A 22,861-nucleotide genomic window follows, 5' to 3' on the forward strand; every position below is an offset into this window, starting at 1 on the left:
GAGGTTAAGAACCTACCTGATCTATTATCACGTGAAAAAAAAATGGGAAAGGTTAGATTATAAATGTGTTTTTAACAAACTCTTAGAAAGGCCACAGTGTTATTTCCCTGGATCAGAAGTGACAAAGTCCCCAAATTACTGAAGGCTACAGATGGATATTTTGTCTCAGATCACAGCAAGTAAAGCTCTTTCCAATTTGTATAAAATTCGCTCATAAAATATGACACACATCTTATGATGATTCCAGCACTGCTCACTCTCTATGAAATCATCCCTTTTGAACACCACTGTAAGGAGGATACTAATAAATGCCAGAACACGTGTGAGACACGTTCTGCTCAGGATGTCTGCAGTCACCAAGTGGTTAATGGTACAGGCAGGCTAATGCCTTCTAGAGGCTAAATTCATATCATTAACTAAAAAGGACTTAGCAGAAGAACGTCTGGTATGCTAGTCACTGCTTAGTAGCGACACTTTCGGGTAGAGCAAGCATTCTGAAGAACAGAGAAGAGGGGCTTTGTGTCTACTTACTTGAACCACTTACAGCTTTAGGTAGCAAATGCTCATTTTTATCATTTTTCCCTAGCAGAGCTCTATTCAGCCCTGTCAGCTGCAGTCTTGCTTTTGATTACAGGTGGAAAACGTCTGCTGACCACTTCTCCCTTCAGAGAGACCCTGTTCATGTGTTTGTACTTCCCTTTAGGCAATGTTTTTTTGTTCCTTCTTTTAACAAAGGAAAGCGATGTGGAAATGCAGCATACCAAAACACCGAAAGACTCAAAACAGGCACTGCCTTGCTGACCTGCCCTTAAACATCACTGGTGCACGACTGATGCTTGCGACATGAAGCGGAAAATGAAATCTGACTCCTGCCTCAGTTTCCAGACAGCAGAACTAACAGATGATTTACCAGTCTGGCTTGCTTCTATGTTAAATTCCTCTTTCCAGCTTCACTCAGCCACTTGTATTCAATGATGGGAAAGCTACAGGAACTGAACTGGGAGAGCAGTTTCCAGGGTCAGCCTCAAGCTAACTGGTGCTCAGAGCACCTGCAATTTATGTTCAACTGATCAGTTTTTCTTCAGGGAATGAACTCATCCCGACCTAAAACCGCACACAGAGAATAATATTATAAAAGTGGAACTGAACAAGCAACGAAAAAGAAACAACTATGCAGCTATTATGGGTATCTGTTCTTAAAAGGTCTCAGTGAATACTGCATAGGATGTCAGAAAGGATGTGACTGAACCAGGACACTCAGGACCAAATCTTGCAGCCCTTTCCTGTGACTTCAAAGGCCACATATGTCTTTGAATACTCTTGAAATGGAATTGCTTTGTAATATCCAAAAAGGTGACTTGAAAAGATCAGAAACATTTGAAATACCTTTGCCAACATGTTCAGCTCTTCCTTTGGGGGATAAAAAAAAGGTATCTCAGATGGAGATGGAGAAAGCAAAGGAAATCAATATCTAAAAAGATGATTTATTTTTAATTGCAATGGGTTCTATTTATTGACTTCCAAAATTACCCAAGCAGCCTACTTTTTACTAGCACTTACTCTTAGATGTTATTATTGGTAATTGCCGTGTTATGATTACAAAGCACTGGCATAAATCTCACTCAGCACCTCTTTGGGTTTCTGAGGGCAGAACATTCACATGCTCCTCTCTGACCCCATGTTCCTAATTATTCGCCGTGCATGCCTACGTGCAACTCATCACCAATTGAATCAACCCAAACAGCTGAATTCAGCTGGTCTAGAGATTTTGGTATGCTTTATGCTAAACCATCCGTCTTCAATCTTACGAATTTCCCTTCCTTTCTAGATTACTTTAGAAGCCAGCTAGAAGGTTTCTCTTGTTATATGCCATGGCCAGATGCACTACATTTGATGCAAATCCCAAGAGGAGCACGGTCCAAGTAGTAAAGTATGAGCTGATTCCCACCGACGGCTACCGTTCTCCAAAGGAGATAAGGAATACTGATTTCAGCAGCAAACACTGCCCGAACAGCTAAACGCTTCCTCCTGAGCCCAGCACACACAGCTGGGATGCAGCTGTTGCTACCGCAGCAGTGCAGGCAGCAGCTGCTGCCAGGGAAAGGCAGCAGCTCACACAAGAAAGGGGCAACCCACCCAGAAGGTCCCACAATCCGGATCTGGCCACCACAAGTGCCAAAGCTGGACCACCCCAGTTGGAAAGTATTTTGGGGAAGTGTACCTTCCTGGGGGGTTCAGTGAGAATTTGCTTCCTGAAAATCTAGCAAGAACATATCTTAAGTGTTTTATGTATTATGCCAATGTTAACAGGGAGAACTACAAGGCCTGGGTCAAAGCCAGCTAATCCAAAGGCCTGTTCTTAAGTAAACAGTGGAAAACCACTCTACTTCAGAGCCTCCTGCAGAAACCCGTACAGGAAATCTCTGTTTTACCTCTTCCTCTGAACCAATTGTGCCAAACAAGGTTAAACGATAATCTTGTAGTAAGCATATATGCAAAATAGTAAGTCTTTGTTTGAGAATATCTGGAAGGCAGCTGGGAGCTGTGAATACTCTATCACTAAATTAAGCTAAGTTTGGGCCGCATAATGGCTTCAAGGAACCTTTGTTTTTTAAATAAATCACTTGTGGCGAAAAGAGCCAGAATGGTAGTTTTGGAGACCGAAACTCTTTTTATTTACAGGATGGGTACAACACAAGCAGTACTAGAGTACGGTGTTCCCACACATCTGTTTCTACTAACTTACTTCACTTTGGAGCCACCTTCAAATTTCAAAAGAATCACACCTTCTTGGGCCTCCCTTTCTTCTTCCACCACCTACAGAAGCTGTGCCCACACATCCTTTAATTTCAAAAGAGAAACTAACAGGTTGCTCGTGTCCCAGCATCACTTCTATAGGTATCTCATGACTGTGACTCCTGCTCTCCACATTTAATGGGCTCACACTGTTGCAGAATTTAAAGCAGTTTTAGCTGGTATGATGCACAGGATAAGAATCCACTGGTTTTCTTGGTTACGTGTTAAGAGAAGGTAGCATGCAGATAATCACAGTGGGGTTTCCAACCTCCCCGGTTTAGTCAGAACTTTATCTCTAATGAAACTACCAAAAAAGGGCTGGCTATGCTGGTAAATCCCGCAGCAGGTATCCATGTCCAGAGATGATAAGGTAAGGTCACCAGCAAGCAACAAGTTTAGCCTCTACCATCCTGTACCAGACTTGAAAGAGCGATAGGGCTGAGAGGGCTGGCACACAGCCATTCACTTATCCCACGACTGGGGACCCAACTGACCGGGCAGTAAGAGCAAAGCTGCTTTTGACCTTATAGTAAGGTGCACACACTGTTACACATTCAGGTAGTGGTAAGATTTGACACAGACTGCTGTGGGTTTTTTTAGGCTGAATTACTCAGGCTCCCTTCTTGATCTCATGCTGTCATATAAAAAATTTATTTCTCCTAATATGGCTTCATACAGGCAGGTCTCTCAAGCACCTTTTTAGTCCTGCAAACAGATGCATGAGACTTAATGACTACCCTTATGTAGGTGGGTGTAGATGATCAGTTGCTTACAGTGGCTACCTTAAATACCTATGCAATTTTTTCCAGATGTTGCTTAAGGCCTATTTACTGTACCTTAAGTTCTATTTATTGTACATGCTGGATTCTCTCTTTGGTTGTGTTAAGAAAGCAGGCTCATGTTATACATGCTCTCTATGTAGAGTCCACAGACCAAGGTTTTAGGAACCACTCCAGTTAAGGAGTCATAATGATTAAAAAGCAAAATACAGCTCATTGCTACGAGCATCATAACCATGACACATAATAATAATTTCTTCAGTAGCACAAAACAGACGTTTTACAATAGGAAATATTTGTATGAATGTGCACTTTGGAGATGCTCAAAGAATAAGATATGCTTCAGCACAGAATAGCCAGCTTTTGAAGACTCAGATCGTGGCCATTTCAAATATTATTTCAAATGGTGTTTGTGCTGCTGACACTATAAATAAAACGTAAAAAGTAGATGCAGTACAGACAATAAGTGAAGAATTCCCATGTGCTGACTTGGTAACATATCTCATCCCAAACACATCCCAAAGAGCGAGACAAGGCTTCCACTCCCGGGCACATTCTGTTCAGTTTTCTGTCCTATTATTCTCACTGCTAAAAAAGCCACAGCTGTTTTATATCAGGACACCCAGCATTCGTGAGCCACCCCGAGGCAAGGACATGGCGTAGAGCAGGCACTGCGAACTCATCCCAAGGTACATCACTCAGGCTGTCCTCTGCTGACGTATAGCGCTGTCCTCAGTTTCCCTTGGGGTAGAGCTGAAGTGCCCTGCTCTCTTCATGGGTTTATGCTGGATGGCATAAATACGAGTATTTCTTATCCTGAGGCGATTAGTTACTGAGGTGTTCTTTTAAAGGAGTGAAGACAAGGCACAGCCCTGCCAAACAGCAAGCCAGTTCCTATGACAACTTTCCACTGCAGCCTGGCTGGAGACCATTAACCCACCTTCCCCAGGCCAAGCAGCTTCTACGTGGTAATGTCACTTTGGGTCATTACGGACCTCTGTAGGATTTTCACCAGTGGTCAAGCAACGGCAGGTTGCACGCTGCTGAGCCACCCAGATCCCACAGCACTCCCTGACTTCAAATTCCTACAAAAGAATGGGTTCGCTGAGTGCGACTGCGTGACCCCGCTTTTGTCTCCTGCCCAAGATTTTCAGGGCAGAGCTGCAGGCAGCCCTTCTTCCTGCACCTCCTTGCAAGTCGGTAGCTACAGTTTCTGTGGGATTCAAAGGTTGCAGATCATCTCGGTTTGTCCCGGAGCACCACAAACCTACCCTGCAGCCGGCCCGGGGCCACCCCCAGATAACAGCTCACGCTGCAAGCTAACCACCCATCTATCAGTTTTTAACTGAAGCATTATTGTATTAAGCTGAACTGCAAATAACAGGTATGATATGAGCAAACAAACCTATCTGCTTTTTCAATAAGCATCAGTTAAATATCGTATTTTAATAGCTTGCTTCCCTTTTACTTTAGATGCAAAAATAATATACTTGTATATTTTCAAAGGAAATAAAGCACTCCTTTCAATGTTTCCCCAAAGAGTACAATACTGCAGTGTCTACCAGTAAACACCACACTAAGGTTTCTGTTTTTTCAAAAACAAACATTCCCCTGGAAGTTAAAAAAAAGTCTAGGATAAATATTTCTAGTCATTTTAGGAAGGGTCTATTAACTTTCAATACAAGCTATATTAGGAATCAAACATGACAAGGAGTAACAATTCAAGGGGGATTTATTATTATTATTATTATTATTATTATTATTATTATTATTATTATTATTAAAATTTGCCTACAAACTGGAAATTTGCCTGGGAAAATTTCAGCTTGCATCTGATTTTTGCTACCATATATCCTAGAAACAGCGTATAACACTAATGCTACCAATGCAAATACACTAACAGGCTGTTAATTTCAAACCTCAGCTGAAAACATTTCTCCCATTCTTACAATTTTTCTCCCCATTTATCTCTGCAATTGTACTTAATTCAATGGAGCATTTTAAATGTAATTCGGTGGTGCATTTTGCCATACAATTTGTTTGAATGACACTATACAGAGTGAAGGTTGTATTGTACTATATAATGAAACCATGTCTATGCTTGAACAAACTCCAACTGCTGTTAATCAAACCAGCAAGTTCCTGAATGATCTTTTGGACTCCAGACTAATGGCAATAGATTATTTTAAATAGCAGTTCTACTCTAAAATATGTTTAGGTTGACATGGGCTGACAAGGACTGTGACAGACTTCCAGAGCTAAGCTGATCGGTTTGCAAGTAAAAAACTGGGGTTTTTCCTCACTGCCAAAACTACAAATTCAGCATGTGAACCGAAGATCAAAATGTAGTTTTGAGTTTTGTTTCTGGTTTTCAATAAAAGCACGTAGCACCTGAAAGGACCTGAAAATCTTCGTATTTTCAATTTATTCTCTAGTGACAAACAGGTATTTGGATCAATGCAATACATTTCAGTCAGTGACAAGATGTTACTCTAAACTGACACAGGGAACCATTTGGATGGGTAAGAGGGGGACGCTTCTAAGTGACTATTTAGAAAGCATTTTGCAATCTTTGAGGTTCAAATGGTAAATCTTCCAGAGCTAAAAAGAAATCTTTTAAAACATAAGTGATTATGCCTTGGGAGGAATGTGCTCAAGACCACGTCAGAGAGGATCCTTAGTATCCAGCTTGGCAGCTTTTATAAACACTAGTAAGGGAATAAACTTGAGGGTTTCATAACCTCTGTGGTTCCAGGAATTTTTAAAACTGCCTGTTCTACAAGAAACAGTACTGCCCTATTAAGTCATCCAGTCTATCAGAAACCAATAAAAGTTTGTTTCTGCCGAACATTTTGCAACATTATTTTTGGCTCAAAAGGAGGGATTAAAAAAAAAGCATAAGCAAAATGTGAGCAAAGCAGTTTTGCGTTGGTTTTTTTTTTATTATTTATTTGGTGCCTCGCTCCTGTCTTTAGGTTATCAGCTCAAGCCTGACACAGCGGGATTGCCAAGAGCAACTCAAACGAAACAGAGCACTGACAATGAACCCTCGCCCTGATGCAAGGCTGTCCGGGAAGTGTTCTGCCCAGCGCCGGTGTCAGGCTTTCCTCAGCGAAGAGGATCGCCTCTAGCCACCTCCCCAGCCGGGGCGGCGGCTACCCCGGGGGGAGCTGCCAGCTGGAAGGTGCCGCCGGGACCCCACCGGTCCACGTGGGACGGAAGGCGGAAACGAACACGCCGGGTGCTGGCCCCAAACCTCAGAAACACCTTCCCGAGGGCTCCTTCTCCTCACGCTGCACCTCGGACGGCAGAGAGGGAAGAGCGCTCCCCGCGCCGGGGCGGCAGGCAAACAGCCACCCTGCCCCGGGGAGGGGGGCAGCTCCGGGGCGCGCCCCGCCGGCCTCAGGACGGGGGCAGCCTACGGCTGGGAGGGGGCAGCTCGGGGCCCTGCCTGGGGGTGCGGTGGGGAGGGGAAGGACTCGGGGCTTCATCCCGCCGGGGGGACGGGCGAGGGGGCCCGTACGGGATGGGCTGAGGTAACCTGGGGGCCGCCCTGCTTGGGACGGGATGGGAAGGCAACAGCGGCAGGGCAGGGGAGGGGCCCAGCCGGGCTCCCCGGGGAAGCGGCGGAGCCGGCGGGCGCTGCCTCCGAGGGGATCCCCTCGCCAGCAGAAGGGGAAGTGCCGCCGGCGGGCACCCGGGCTCTGCTCACTGCCCCTCCCCTCCTCAGCCCCGGCCGCGACGGCGGACAGACCCCCCCCCTCTTCCCGGAGTGCGCGCCTGAGGCGAGCGGGGAGGGGGCGCTCCCCCCCTCACTCCCCAACGGTCCCCGCCACGCGCCCGGCGCGCGCACGCGCACCCGCACCCGCACGCGCGCACTGCCCCCGCGCGCCCGGGCCGCTCTCACCTCCTGCCGCGCTCGGAAGAACTACCCCGCACAACTGCCGCAGCGCCGAGGCGGCTGCATTGCGCAGGCGCGGCCCGCGCCCCGCCCCTCCCGGCGGCAGGGACCGGGGAGAGTGTGCGAGCCCGGCGCTGAGCCGCAGAGCAGCGGCGGCAGGGAGCGGCGGCAACGTGCCAACCCGCGGAATAGCCGCACACACCCCCCAGCAGCACGCCCGGGGCCTGGCATCGCTCCGGCCAAAATCTCTGGGGCTGCACCTCCGGCCCTGCACCCCCCCCGGCCCTGCACTCCCGGCCTGCCTGAGCCCCCACAGTTCTGTCAGCTGGCCTCAGTGCCGCTGCACGCCACGCTGGCTGAAGGAGCCAGAGCGTTGGTTAAAATAACGCAATTAATTATTGATTTTTTGAGGAGTGCGTTTGCAGCGCGGGATGGGGCGAGGGGGGCCGGGCTGCGCCCCATCCGCCGTGGGAAGGCTGGTAAGGAGGTCCCGGGGAGCAGCTGCGGATGGCACGGAGGGTGATGGCCAGGGGCTTGGGGGACGCTGGCCACGGCGGCCAGAGGAGGGGTGTCCTGCCTGCCCGTCCCGAGCAAAGGTCCGCTGCTACCACCGAGCACGGGCCTGTGCCCGTCACACCTGTGGCTCGGGATGGTTGTGCAGAGCAAAAAGTCTCCATTGGTCCATTCCCAGTTGTACCACACTGGGCCAGCAATGCCCCAAAAGTGCCAGGCAAGAAAACCTCCCCAGCAAAACGAGCCTCCCTCTTTCTGCCTGTTTTTCCTGACCCCAGAGGCCTGGAAAAGGCCGCAGCCCCGGCGGGGTCCTGGCCACCGCGGGGTGGTCCCCGCCAGCGACAAGGGTGACGGCAGCCGTCCGCTTGCCCCAGCTCACCCCAGGCCCACGCGGCTCTGCCAAACCGCTGGCACCCGGGTCTGGTCTCCCTTCCCACACCTCGGGTGGAGGCTGGGAATGCCTCCCCTCCTCCAGCAGCGGCTTTTCCAGCCCCGCCGCCGCGATGCTTCCTTTATCTTCCCAAGGACGCTTCCCTCGGCTTTCCCTATCGCCCTCTGCTCTGCTCCAGGCGATAAGGCACTGCCACCACCCTCCGTGGCACGGGGACACGCCGCCGGGCAGGGTTTTGCTGACTCGGGCACACTCGGCCCATCGTGGCTCTCTGGGCGCTGCGAGCCTTGCTCCATCACCTCGCCAAGGGGAAGCACCCAATGGCACCAGTCTTTAACACATGCCATTAGTTCTGGCTAAAGCAAAGCCCATTTTCGGTGCCAAGTCCACGGCGGGACGGCATTACCTGCCTGGGGAGCTCAGCCCGCACCTCCCAATGCCCTGGGACATCTCATGGCACCTGCGCCGGGCACCCAAGCGAGGGGTTTCACTTGGAGATGCGTCCACAGGTATTCAGGAGCTCATTTCCATGCATCCTCGTGGTGGGGCCCATCCTGGAGTGTGTGTCTGCCTGTCTGTCTGTCTGTCTTCCAACACATAACCCCAGAAGATGCACTGAAGCCAACAAGGATGACTAAAAGTGAGAAACAGCTTTTCTATGAAGGAAAATTAAATAGACAAAAATCCTTCAGCCTAGGGAAGAGACTGAGGGGGGTAAGGCAGAGGTCTGCAAAATCCTGCACGGGCAGGGAAGGAACCGTGCCCTAGCTCTTCCACTGTGTCCCACAAGCCAGGAGCATGGAATGAAATTAGCTGGCAGCGACTCTGAAGTGCAAACAAAGATGATGTTTTTTCATATGGTGCATTATCAGACTGTGGATTACAGAGCACAGTGGCATCCAGGACGTGAACTTGCACTGATTAGATAAGGGCCAGCAAACACAGGGATGTGACTGCTGCCCGGGGAGCCCCAGAGCCGCAGACAGCCAGAACCAGAGAAGTTATACCAGGGAAGCATAAATCTGCCACTGTCAGAAACAAACTCCTGAGTTAGAGGGACCCACTACAGCCATTTTCCTATTTTTAGTAGTGTTTTTGTGTGCGTGCAATTCAGCGAATACGTTCTTCTTTCCTATATATGTGTTTGTCACTTATCTATGTTTTCTCCCTTACCCCCAGAGTTCTCCCTCCCGCAGGGGATCAGCCCGCCTGTGCCGCGGGAGATCTGGCAGCAGCCTCACAGGAGACGCTTGGATCTGCCTTTTTCCCACCACCAGGAAGCATTTCCCTCTCACGCGACCGCCGTGGTGAAGCCGGGTGGCGAAACACCTACCCAGAGCATTGGTTTAATGGACTGTGCTGGAAACGGGCCGGAAGGTGTGTGTCCCATTGCTGTGTGTGCACAGCTCAGAGGATGGCTTTTTCCTCTGAATGACAAGCCCAGGCAGATTGCAGCTCGGGAGATTAATTGTTTAACGAGCCCCATCAGCAGGCGGCTGCTGTGTGGAGAGGATCACGGAGTTTTAAGGACTCCTCCTGCTGTCTCACAGGCATTGATTTTTGAAGCAGCTGGGGGGTATGGAAAGGTCCTGGACAACCCCCTGTGTTTCAGTAGTACAATTCTTAGCTATGGGACTGTTTTTCTTTGTTTTTCTGCCTGTTTTCTGGCCTGTTAAAGATCCCCCTGTGACCACGTGTGTGTCGCAACAGAGATCCATGTGTTACTCAGGCATCAAGGTTTCCTGAGGCTGAACGCAGCCCAGGCACTGCCCTGGTTTCAGTTTGTGCCCACTTCCAGCTTGCTGTCTCATTTCAGGTCTGACACGCTGGTGTTCAGCTTGTCTCTAGCCTCCGACCTTAGAATGGGGTAGGATAGGATAGGGTAGGATAGGACAGAATAGAGTAGAGTAGAGTAGAGTAGAGTAGAGTAGAGTAGAGTAGAGTAGAGTAGAGTAGAATAGAATAGCACAGAATAGCACAGAATAGAATAGAATAGAATAGAATAGAATAGAATAGAATAGAATAGAATAGAATAGAATAGAATAGAATAGAATTGAATTGAATTTGGGGATTTGGGTCTGGGTCTTTCAAGGACTTCCTTCCAGTCTGCTGGGACATGGCTCCTCCAGGACATGGCCACGCTGCAGCTCTCCCTCTCACCGGGAGGGCTGTACGGGTTTGTTGGCCAAGTCAGCCCCTGAGAGCTGGGCCAGGGGCTCAAGGGGCTCACAAGGGAATTGCATTTGTGTGCCAACCACCTGGGATGGGAGTCCTGCTGTAGCTGCTTGGAACACGGGAGCACCCCCAGAACTGGCAGCTCATGCTGAGCTGGATCCCAAGGTCTTGGCCACCCTTTGCTCCTCTGAAAAAAGCAGCCCTCCAGTGGGCTGGAGCCACATCCTTGTTCTGCAGGACAGCAGTGCTTACTATCATTTATTGACTCCAACTCCTTGTGCTCATTCAGCTACAAGGTCCCAGCAGTCACACCAGCAACTGGCTCAGGTCCCACCTGTTTCATGCAGTCTCCTTCCCTCTGTGTAGAAAGACTCCAGAACACCTCAACCCATTGGGAGGCAAAGGGATTTGATCCCAGGGTCATTACCCTTGGATGTCAGCAGTCTCTGCAGAGACCCTTGCATTCTTCTGCTGGAGGTGACTGTGACACTCCTACCTCCGCTGTTGGACTGCACTTGTATGGCAGTGCTAAAACAGCACAAGTGGGGAGGCCAGGATAGGCTGCACTCCATTTTTCCAAGACAAAAGAGATCCACAACAGCCTTCACCATCAATAATAAGCATCAGAGCAAAGTCATCAAAATGATGCCACACACATAACTAAGCAGAGCTGGTAACTTCTTGGTTATTTGATCAGTTATTGCCGGTAGCAGAAACCTGACTTAGGATATTGTAATGCAAAGCAATGCGTGTCAAGGAAGTAGTAAAACGCACTTGTGTGTGAGGAGTATGTGAAAGACCTGAAAAAAACCCAGATCAAGGGGAGGATTTCTGCATCGGCAGTGTGAGCCAGGCAGCCTGGGCCAGGCGTCGCGCTCCAGGGCCAGGAGGGCTGGCAGACGCCAGCGTGGGCTGAGGCTGTCTGCCTGGCCTGCTCTGCCACCAAAACATAAGCTACTCAGACGATCCAAGTGTTGTAGCCTCGCAGTCACTGACCTAAAATGGGCTTCCTGAGTCCTTCCAGGAAAACTACCCGTGACCAGATCTGATTCCTGGAAAAACAAGGCACAAGCCAGGTCTCTTGCCCAAGTGTGTGCATAGCTCCTGTCTCTTTTCTTTGTCTCCACTGACCGACACTCCTCGTTCCTCCTATGCCCTATGGGACAGATGGACAGGACTAAGGTGGGGTAGATACGTGTGTGTTGATGCTATCGCCAATCCCTGACTGCAGCCCTAGGACCAGCCTGCTCTCACAGTGGGGCCGTGCTCCACCTTGGGCTGGGCTCACCTCACTCCCAAGTGAAAGGGATGTTTTCCCCATGGGGTTTCTGCCCCAGGCAGTGCCCTTCTAAGCCTGGCTGCAGGGATGTGCGCTCCTGTGAACTCCAGCCAGCATTGCTGCCGTGCTTGTGCGTCCTCCTCCGGCACCACTGTTATGATTATCTTCTGATCCCAAGGAGATGTGAATCCCAGCACCATCTCTCCCCATTTGGCTGGTCCCTTTGAAACAGCGACAGTTCTTTTGGAAGTCACGGCTCTCTCCAGTGCCAGCCCTGGCTTGCTAATCCTCCCTGCTCATCTGTTGGACCTCCCTCATGATGTCCCCTGGTCACCTGTGAGGAGAAATGGGGACAAGTGGAGTAAAGGAACTGGGCATCAGTGCAGAGCTCAGTGGCACAGAGATGTACGGCAGGAGGCAGGATCTGGTTGCACATTTCACCACGTTTCTCACACCTGGATCGCAGTTATTTTAAGCTATTTTTCCGTCTCACAGCCACATTTTGTGCTGCTGTTCCCAGCGACCAGTCACTTCCCGCTCGCCTCTTGGCAGGTGCTGTCATGGGATGCCGTGTTCCTGGGCAGGGTGCTTGGCCTGGAGGTGGGATGTGTGTGTCCCCTCCCCACCAGCTCTGCAGCCCTGGGTACTCCCAGCAAACCCCCACCAGTGGGAAGGCCCAGCCCGCTTGCGTGGACAGGAGAGAAACTGAAGTGGCTTTTCCAGTTCCCGGCAAACAACCTGGAGGTAAAATCCTCCCCCGTGTGTCCCCTGCGGCACGGCTGGACCAACGATGAGTCTCTGTCCTGGGCACCCCCTCCTCCAGGCATGTCCCCACCTCTGCATCCCCCCTGCACGCCAACCGCCCACTGCCCCATCCTGTGGAGACCCCATGCTGCTGTAGGCACCCAGGTCCCCACCGGAGGAGAGGGGCTGGGACCAACTCCGTGGGACACCTTCGCTGCACAGGCGTACAGCGCGGGTTCCCTCGAGCATCGGCAGGGACAGCTGGAGATACCCCAGCAGAGTGAGAGGTGTGTGTGTCTGTGTCTGCCTGCCTCTGCCTCTCCACCTGCCCATTTCTGCCTGCTTCCTTCTGTTTCTGCCTTTCCTTGCCTGTGCATCTGCGTGTGCATCTGTGTGTGTCTCTCTGCACGTCTGCTTGTCCCTTTGTCTGTCTGGCTCTGAGCACGTGTATGCGTGCCTCTTACTGGGAATGCGCCTGTCCCTTCTCGCGTGCCTGTGCGTCCATCTGTCTCTTTGTGTGTGTGCGTGACCTTGTCCGTCTGCCTGTGTATGTTGGTGTGCTCTTTGTGTGTCCGTGTGTCCGTCCATTCCTACACACATACATCCATCTGTCCCGCCCCGTGCCCCGCCCGCCGCCACAGCCCTTCAGCACCGCGGCGGACGGACAGCTCCCGCCGCCTCCTACCGCGGCGGCCCCAGGGACGCTCCGCGCACCGCACCGCGCTCCGCACCGCACCGCGCTCCGCACCGCGCCCCCTCCCCGCCGGAGCGCCCCGCCCCGCGCCCCGCTCCGCACCGCGCCGCGCCCCGCCCCGCCGTACATAAGCGCCGCCGCCGCCGCCGCCGGTCCTGCTCCGCCGCCATGAGCTACAGCGCGGAGCCGGCGGCGCTGGCTGCCTCCCACCGCCGCCTCTTCGCGGAGGCCCCGCGGCGCCCCGAGGGGGCGGCGGGCCGGCGGGCGCGCCCGGGCGCGGAGCCGGGGCCGGGGCGGGAGCGCGGCGGCGAGCCGCGGCGGGCGCGGGCCAGCGAGAAGGAGCAGCTGCACGGCCTCAACGAGCGCTTCGCCGGCTACATCGAGCGGGTGCGGGCGCTGGAGGAGCGGAACCGGGCGCTGGCGGCCGAGCTGGCGGCGCTGCGGCAGCGGTCGGCCGAGCCGCGCCGGCTGGGCCAGCTGCTGGGCGGGGAGCTGCGCGCCCTGCGCGCCCGGCTGGAGGAGGCGCACGGGGAGCGGGCGCAGGCGGCGCTGGAGCGGGCGCGCCTGGCCGAGGAGACGCAGCGGCTGCGGGCGCGCTGCGAGGAGGAGGCGCGGGGCCGCGCCGAGGCGGAGCAGGCGCTGCGCTCCCGGCAGCAGGCGGCCGAGGGGGCCGCCCGCGCCCGCGCCGACCTGGAGCGGCGGGCGGCGGCGCTGCGGGAGGAGCTGGCGGCGCTGCGCAGCGCCCACGCCGAGCAGCTGGCCCAGCTGGGCGCCGCGCTCCGCGCCACCGCGCCCCCGGCCCCGGCCCCGGCGGGGCGGCCCGACCTGGCGGCAGCGCTGCGGGAGCTGCGCGCCCAGTACGAGGCGCTGGCGGCCCGCAACCTGCAGGCGGCCGAGGACTGGTACCGCGCCCGCTGTGCCCGCCTCCACGAGCGGGCGGCCCGCAGCCAGGAGGCCGTCCGCGCCAGCCGCCGGGAGGCCGGCGAGTGCCGGCGGCAGCTCCAGGCCCGCCTGGCGGAGATGGAGAGCCTGCGCGGCGCCCACCAGTCCCTGGAGAGGCAGCTGCAGGAGCTGGAGGAGCGGCACAGCGCCGAGGCCGCCGGCCTGCAGGTGAGCCGGGCGGCGCCGGGAACCGTCACCGACCCCTCCCCGCGCAGGGTCCCTGGCACCGGGCAGCGGCGGACGGCTCCGCCCCGGCGCTCGGTAACTGTGCGGCACCGAGCATCCTCCTCCCGTGCAACCTGCCCCAGCGCTCGGCACCTCCGTCCCAGCAGACTCCCCCAGTACTGTGTAGCACCGGGCATCTTCATCCCACGCAACCTCCCCGGCGCTCTGCAGCACCGAGCACCTCCCCGCCATGCAGCACCGGCACCTCCGACCTAGCACTCCCCCTCCCCTGGTCCTGTGCAGCGCTGAGCATCTCCACTGCATGCAAAATCCTGCAGCGCAGCTCCATCCTCTGCAGCAGCCCCTCCCGCAGTGTCGTGCAGCGCTGGACACCCCGGCCCAATGCGGTGCCCCCCCACACCGTGCAGCACTCAGCGCCCCCGCTACCCCGTGCTGTGCTGCACTGCATGCAACACCCCCGCTCCAGCCACCAGCACTGTGCAGCATCAACCCCCTCTGCCTTGTGCAGTGCCCACCCATGCAGGGGCAGTGCCCCCGCAGCGCTGCGCAGTGCCAGGCATCCCTGCAGCCTTCCTCCCCGCTGGCATAGGGCCTCTCTGCCTTGCACAGCAGGTCCTGCCTCACCGGGGCACTGCCTGCTGCTTTCACCCTTTATCCATAGGCAGAACCCCAGAGGGCAGGTTTTGGGGAGACAGGCAGGGCCAGGACACTCCCTCCAACACCCCCTGCCAGTGGGGGAAAAAGGGCTCCCTGCACAAGGCAGCACTGTTTGGGACATCGCCCCATCCTCGCCCTGTCCCTTAAGGGTCAGCTCCAGAATTGCCCAGATGTTCCCCATCATTGTGGGTAATTCCTCGAAGCTCTCTGCCCAGGCTTGGCCCCTCGCCCTGTGGCCTGGCTCTTGGCACCTGCACTGCAGAAATCGGAGCTCTGCAACCATTACGGCTGGATTTGCAGCCAGATCCCAGCATCTCTTATGTCCACAGGAAGACTCACGTGGGGCGGACACTAAGCACTCTATATCTCTCATTCCATTACCGCAGTATTACCACATTTTCTTGCTACAGGGAAACGTTCATGATTTATAATAAAATGAGATTGTTCTATTACATGGATATTAAATGATCTGTGGTTTCTAAATCAAGCCATTTCCCTCTAAATACTGAAACAACTGCCTTACGTCATACCTGAAGGACGTTGTTATTTCACACTCAAGTAAAGCCTTGTCATTTTCAAGGCCAAATTTTTCCAGGCTCTCTAGAATCCGTGACTGTAGCTCCAAGCTGCTTGCAGTCTTCCTGAATGGTTGAGGTTTTCTTCAACAAATATTGTGGAAATAGGCAATATACAATATTTCCTCTAGTGGGTGAAAGGATTACACACAGTAATCTTCTTAAATAGTCTTGATGCCATGTGAAAAGAGGGATTTCAGGAACAACCTATCAATTAAGAAAAAGAAAAATAATGCAACTGTATTAAACTGCACCATAACTGAAATTGCTTTAGTAACAGCACAGCAGCTTTTTCCTACATGATGCTCAGGGTCTGCTTTAAGTCTGATAATACTTAGGAGTCTTTTGGACAATGTACACATGTAGCAGCTAAATAATATCCCTGGCTGCAACCAGTGGAAAAGGATGGAAGTCTGTCTTAAAAGAAAATATTCCTATTGTTTGAGCTTTTAAAATGTTCCTATAGACTGCTAAAGCAGGGACATATATTTATATTTGTAGGCTATCCAGTCATATCTGAACCAATATGTGAGAGCTTTCCATTAGGGGAAAGGTTTGCAATGGTGTGGGGAGGGCGTTTTATTCAACCAGCTGGCAGAGCTGGGATGTGGAAGAGAGATACAGACAGGCTAACGTGGCATCCATGCACGTCATGGAGCTTTTTAGTTCATGTCCCAATGGTCTCCTTGAACCCCTTCCCATTGCCCAGTCCCACCTCAGAGGCACAGCTCTATGCAGCTCTTTTGCTGCGGGAGGTGGTCAGGGCAGCACAGGTCAAGGCAGAGACCCCAAGGATGGCCCGTAAATGTCCCGCAAGGCAGGATATGTCCGGCTAACTTGTCTGTGAGATGCCCCATGCCACATTCAGCATGGGCGGGCACTGCTTCTCTGAGGGTCTTGGCTCAGACTGGGCTCATTGTGTCAGGCTCACCACAGCTCCCTGCTCCTTGGGCAGCTCCACGTCTCGTGCCTGTCTCTGCATTGTGCACAAGGAAGGTTATGCAGGGCATGAAGGAGGGGACAGGATGGGAATGAGGACAGGGACAAGATGGGGATGAGAACAGGGAGAGGGTGGGGATGATGTGGCAGGACAAACCTCGTTCGCTGGAACAGGAGGAGCTGAAGCAATCGCAAAGGCCCGGCTGTGGGAGGGGGTGCAGGAGAGCAGACATTGGCAGTGGCCATTGCAGGGCTGAACCGTCACTTAAATGCAAACTGCTTACTCATTCCTGCTCCAAATCACGCTCCTCTGGTGGCACAGCAGGGCGTCCGGCAGCGGGAAACCATCTGATTGGGAAGATCCCTATAGGAGCGGGTTTCACTGCTTTCAGGCTGCTACTTAGATACCTGGATCCGTGTTTTTCTGACAAAAAAAAAAGAAAAAAAGATTCATCCCCTCTGTTAGCAGGAGATCTGGCCTCGGACTCTTCCACATTGCAGGTAGAACTGGATGTAGCAGCCATGGCAGGGCAAAGCTGATGGGAAGGATGCTAGAAGGACGTTGTCGTCCAGCTGAGCACCCTGGCTCTCACAGGGCAGGGCCCTGACTCTGTAACCCCCCCAAATCCCTGCGTTCAGAGCCCCCCAGCCTGGGGGTCCAAGGCATTTTCTGGGGAAGGTGTCAGCCTTCCCCTCCAGGAGCCAACTCTTGCCTCCTGTTGCAGCAGCACCAACTCTCCTTCCATCACCCCGCACGCATGTCCCAACCCTTCCTAAGCCTCCCAGGTGCAGACTGCAGCCCTTCTCCCGGCAGCCACTCCAGCCATGGGCTGCTGCAGTGCTGGGTGCTCTTGCTTGTCCCACTGAGCCACTTGTCCCTTCCCTTCCCTCCGCAGCAGCCTGCCTTGTCCCCCACAGGACTGGGGGCTCCACCACCATGTGCTATGTGCTCCCCCCTGCAACCCTGCTGCAGATGGGAAACTATATAAATCCATCAATGTTTAAAGCCTCCCCCCACCGCACACACTCGCAATCCATGCCCAGTGCTCTGCCAGCTTCTCCATCTCTGTTAGCATGAGATTTCATGATTCCAAGTTCCTGGTGGGATGTGCCATTGTGGACTAACTGCCCGTCGCAGCTCTGCAATGGCAGAGCAGAAAACCCACAGGAGAGGTCCCTGCTCCAAAACACAGCCCTGAGCACCCTTGCCTTTGCAGGACACCATCGGGCAGCTGGAGGACGACCTGCGAAACACAAAGAACGAGATGGCTCGGCACTTGAGGGAGTACCAAGACCTGCTTAATGTCAAGATGGCACTTGATATCGAGATAGCTGCCTACAGGTAAGGCTGCTCTGACCCTGCTCCACTCAGCTGCCTCCCAACCCGAACCCCCAGCCCCGCCAGACTGCGGTAATTTCAAGGGCCCAGAAAATATCTGGGTACGCACTCAAGGAGCAACACCATCACGTTGCTCATCTCCCCTGTGTGGACCTGCGGTGCTCCTGCCCAGAGAGGAACCATGGCTCCACGTCATGCCTCAAACTAGCAGCCGTGAGCCACGTCCCCCAGCTGTCCCAGAAGCAGTGGTTCTTAGTGGGGACAGTTGCAAATCAAAGTAGAAGCAAAAGGCAGAGTCCCTCTGGTTCGGGGTTTTATTTTCCTGGCATTTCTGGAGGGAGAGAGGAGGAAACTGGTCTCATGTACCCCATATTGCAAGTGCTCCAAAAACAATTGATCAAAGCATGTGATTTTGAACCAATTTCATGGTGCGGTGTGACCTGAGCCCATGTCCACTGTAGGCTGCAGTGATGGCCTGGAGCGCTCGGACTTGCTCGCAGGTCACAGCACACCCTCAGGCTTTGCAGATGTTTCGCGTGAGATGTCCCCAGACTAACCTCTTCCCTTGTGATGTGCTTGCAGGAAGCTGCTGGAGGGAGAGGAGACCCTCTTCAGCACGGGAAGCGTCGGCCTTTCAGCACTCAATCCCCTCCCCAACCCCACTTACTCCTTCCAGTCAAGAGGCTTCAGTTCCTCTACTCTGTCCTTCAAGGAGGAGGAGCAAGGAGAGGTTATTAAAGTGACCTCTAAAATATCACCCAGCCAGGCTGAGATGATTGAGGGGACCATAACCTCTGCCAAGAAAAGAGGGAGATTAAACCTGCATGAAGGAATCATTGCGAATGCAAAAATGTAACTGTCAGGACCCCGTCCGTTTTGCATTTGAGGGGGAACAGTCTCCACTTGGCCTTTAAATTGCCCCTCCGGGCACGAAGCCATGCTGGGCTCGTGGGAAGCCCGCCTTAGAAACACATAACCCCCCGGGGACACTGACCGGGGCTGGCTTCCTCACGGGTCCCGCCATGCAGAGGCCGAGCTTGGCATATTGCTCCCTTTTAAATGGGGCGGAGGCGCAGACGGGTAGCTAGATGCATGTTGGTCGTTGTTGTGGTGGCACAGTGGACTCGTAGCACCCACCATCCCTCCCTCCCTCCTCCTGCGGCGGGCGAGGGGGAGCGGGTTGGGACCGCTGCTCAACCAGCTCTCTGGGGAGGGAGGATGAGGGAATCAACTCAGTACGTTTGCTACAACTAGTTCAAGGCTACAGACCTTCAACTACTATCCAAATCCACATATAGCTAAACTCTTCCCCACTCCTCAAGCCGTAGCCGTCCATTTTTAATCCCAGAAGCACAGAAATAGCCATACCGGACTGTAACCACACCTGACGTCTGGTCTATGAGCCACTTACGTTTTAAATTATAAGGAATGTTCTTTTTTTTATTTTTTGTCCTGACAACTCTGGTTTTCAGCAGCATCAGTCCAGGCAGGCACGCGGGGTTTGCTAGCAGCAGGCATAGGGCAGGGAACTGGTGCTTCGGAGGTGAAGGCACCGCCACGCCGCAGGGCACAGCACCTTGTCTGGTGTCGCTGGCTCCGAAATGTCAGGGTCTGCAGGGCCCCTCATTCGGCTGCACAGTCTTCACATGAAAACCCCGCACTCACATTAGCATCGTGCCCCAGCTGGTGCTGGGAAGCTGCAGGACTCCCGAACACCAGCTCGCAAAGCATCCTCATCTCTGTTCTAACTGTTCCAGCGTGTGCCAAATTTGATATAGGATTTACAACCCTAGGTTTCCTTCAATGCCTTAAAATTGCCAGCGATCGCTTTTGCAATAGCGGGAGACTCCGCGTGTGCGTGTGTTGCGTGTCAGTGCCCTGGCAAGGTTATCATCACAAGACCTTACTGCCCTCGCGGTGGTGCCAGAGTAGTTCCTGGAACCAGCAAATCGTTTGCTCGCACTCTTTCCTCTTCTATTGTAAGGCACAAGTTAATAATTAAAAAGAAAGAAAGAGTTATGTGTATCAAACCGAGCTGTTTTGTCTTCTTTGCTGCTGCTTCGCCTTGGGAACACACCTCGGTGTCCGGCCCACAGCCGGTTCGGTCCCCAGCAATCCCTCCGGTCCCCTGCAAAGAGCTTGGTGTTGGGGTGCGGCTGCCAAACTCTGCTGCTGGGGCTGCAAGGCAAGGCTGCTCCCACCGATGGCCGAGGGGCATGCCTGGGTCTCGCCCCCAGGTGCCTGTCACAGTGGCCCTGCTTTGTAGAAGACTTCATGGCCGGCTGGCTGAGGGAACAAGGTCTCCCATGGCTGAGCGCACCCTAATTTGCCCGGAAAGCGGACTCTGAAGCTTTGATTTGCCTCACACCCCTGACAGTTCGGTCCCAAGATACCTGCCCTTTCTCCTCCACCCTGCCTGCGTGCTCAGGGGTTAAAAATAGCCTCTTTGTTTGCCTTCACAAGTGAAGATAAGCGATTTACACAATAGCAGATGGAAGAAATGCGGGTGCACCCACCTCCCAAGTAAACCCAGAGGTCAAAGATGCCCACAGAGCTGGCGTGACCAGCACTGGCTTATATTCAGAAGATGCCCATGCTCTGCCTGAATGTGCCTGTAGAGGGGCACACGGGAGGGCAGTGGGGCATGGAAAGAGCATGGGCAGGCTTCCCGCTGGGTGGCCCTGCCTGCAGCACGCTGTCCTGTTGCCTTCCCACTCCTGCCTTGTCACGCCACGTCATGGCAATCTGCCCTAGAGCCCCCGGGTCACGGTGTGACAGTCACAGGCTCCTCTGCTAGCGCTGCAGGCCAGGAGCAGCGCGGCCGCTTCCCTTGACCCCGCCACACCGATCACCTCGGGGATGATGCCCTGGCAAGGCTGCTCACCATGGGGTGATGGAGTCCCGGGGAGGGCAGCCCTGTGGGTGAGTGAAGCAAGGGGCACCTTTCAGAGGCAGGGCAGGGGGCTCAGGGCATGCCTGGGGCAGCACATCCCACCGGCACCAGCAGCGCCCAGCAAAACAGTGTGGAGAACTTGGGGTGCCCAGGCAGAGCTGGGGGAGGGGCAGGCAGCACCTGCAGAGTTAAGTCCAGAGCACTGGCACGTAAAGCAAGGACCGACCTCCAAACATCTCCCGGCTCAGCTGTCGGTTAGGAAATGCATTTCTCCCAAGCCACAGGGGGAATAAAAGGCAGATGTGACTGTGCGGCTAACGTAATATATTCTGAACCTCAAATACCCTCCAGCGCTGCTTTCTTTCTGTCCCTTGAGTATAAGCAGCCTGACCTGTCCTTTATTCCTGGCACATGCCTCCGTTGGGATTCCTGCTTGCTCAGCTGGCTGGATGCTAGCAACGAAGCTGGGAATTTTAATTTGGCGATACCGACGCGGAGGGGCTGCAGTCGTGGAGGAGGACAAAGGAGTCAGGGGAAGGATGAGGTGCTGTTTTGGAAACTGGCTTCTGACCAGAATTAGCTCTTTGCAAGAGCTGGCTCCAGAGATTTCCTGCATTTCTGGAGCTCTGCAGCATTTTGGTGCTGTCTCACTGTGTTAAGCTCCAGAAGTGGGAGGGGGGCAGCAGGCGAGGAAAGGACCTGGGCATTTAGGATACACCAGAAAGGACCAGGCTTGAGTTTAGATTACATTGTGGTTTTGACAGCCCCTCTGCTGGGCTCTGTCCCTGTGATCTTACAGGGTCTGAGCTGCCAAGCTTTAATTGCTCTGAGAGCAGCAAGTGACCAACCCCACAAACGCTCTCCCGGGACTGAGGGTGAGCGAGAGCCCTTGCAGGAGGGGGACATGCTGCTTTCCTGAAGGACAGAGCCCGACTGGGCAACAAGGGCTGCCCACAGCTCTGCAGCAGGCTCCCAGCTACTCATGTCTAGCCTCTGGCTGCAACGCCTGTGCAGGGACCGTGGAGGAGAGCTGGTCCTCCCGTGACCAAGAAGAGAACCAGGGGGAGCAGGGAGAGCTGCTGACTATGAAACCCAGAAAACCCAACCCTTTCAAACCCCATCCTGCAAGCCTCCATTGGCCCTTTGGTTAAGTCCCATCTCAGGAAGTCTAGTCCCAGGAGGGAGCCTTTGCAGGAGATTCATCCCCCGTCCCAGTCTCTGCCAGCAGTACTTGCCCAAACACACCTGGGAGCAGGAGAGCGGTGACCCTGCAGGCACACATGGAGAAGGCAACACGGTGTCCCAGTGTAGACAGCCATTGGGGACAGCTTGCTCTGGCCATTTCCAGGTGCTCACATTTCAGCTGCAGGATCAGAGAAGGGACCGCCTTACACCCAAGTGAGGTGTGCTGAGCCCCATCTGCTCAACTCCTGCAGGCCCCCCATGTGGCTGCCGCTGTTGGGCAAGAGGGCTGAGCTCCCGACTGAATGCGTGGTGACGTGTGGCCAGGAGGGCTTGTGCCCTCACTTCCTACCCTAAGGGAGACCCATGCCCTCACTCTCCTCATCTTCAGGAGGAGAGTGAAGACAGCAGAGAGGGATGAGGCCGGCTCAGCACGTTACCAACACTGACCTCCAGCTATCTCCATCCCGGCCTCCTTTTCTACTGCTATCTTTTCTTCAGGGTGACTCCTTTCACGTGCTAGCTTATATGCACCAGAAGGCTTCTCCAGCGAAGCACTAACCTGGAACAAGGGAATAAATCCTCCTTTGTGGTCCCATCTTTCTTACTGGGTTAAACACCAAGGCTGCCAGAGGAAAGGAGTGAGTCACACTGCAGATGCTTAAAGATTTATACCTCTGCAAAACCTCAACCTCTCAGATAAAAGGCAGCTGCGGACACCGCCTGCACCATCAGCTCGGGAAGAAGCAGAGAGCGGCCATTTCTCCACAATGCTGCGTGCCTTCATCTTTACGCTGGGGAGAACTCCAGCCTCCACGCAGGGGTGCAAGCGCCCACCACAGGCCTGGCCAGTTGTTTTTTTTTCCTGGGTGGAGA

General features: G+C 53.9%; 2 protein-coding genes across 3 annotated transcripts in view; one reads left to right on the top strand and one right to left on the bottom strand.

The window, feature by feature from the left end:
- The window catches only part of NT5C2 (5'-nucleotidase, cytosolic II), a 63,205-nt gene extending 55,684 nt beyond the window's left edge, over positions 1-7,521 (bottom strand). The window contains exon 1 of one of the 2 annotated variants that reach the window (XM_075154949.1): positions 7,483-7,521. The gene's annotated coding sequence lies outside the window, so the exon portion shown is untranslated. The remainder of the gene's footprint in view (positions 1-7,482) is intronic. The other variant, XM_075154943.1, reaches the window with a different exon arrangement.
- A 5,919-nt stretch (positions 7,522-13,440) lies between these two features.
- On the top strand, positions 13,441-20,733 carry INA (internexin neuronal intermediate filament protein alpha). The gene is made up of 3 exons (XM_075155389.1): positions 13,441-14,382; positions 17,789-17,913; positions 18,493-20,733. The coding sequence occupies exons 1-3, from the start codon at positions 13,441-13,443 to the stop codon at positions 18,764-18,766; spliced, it is 1,341 nt and encodes a 446-aa protein (XP_075011490.1). The 3' UTR covers positions 18,767-20,733.
- The last annotated feature ends 2,128 nt before the right edge of the window (positions 20,734-22,861 follow it).

This window comes from Calonectris borealis, chromosome 7 (genome assembly GCF_964195595.1).
Source record: "Calonectris borealis chromosome 7, bCalBor7.hap1.2, whole genome shotgun sequence".
Taxonomy (NCBI): Eukaryota; Metazoa; Chordata; class Aves; order Procellariiformes; family Procellariidae; genus Calonectris; species Calonectris borealis.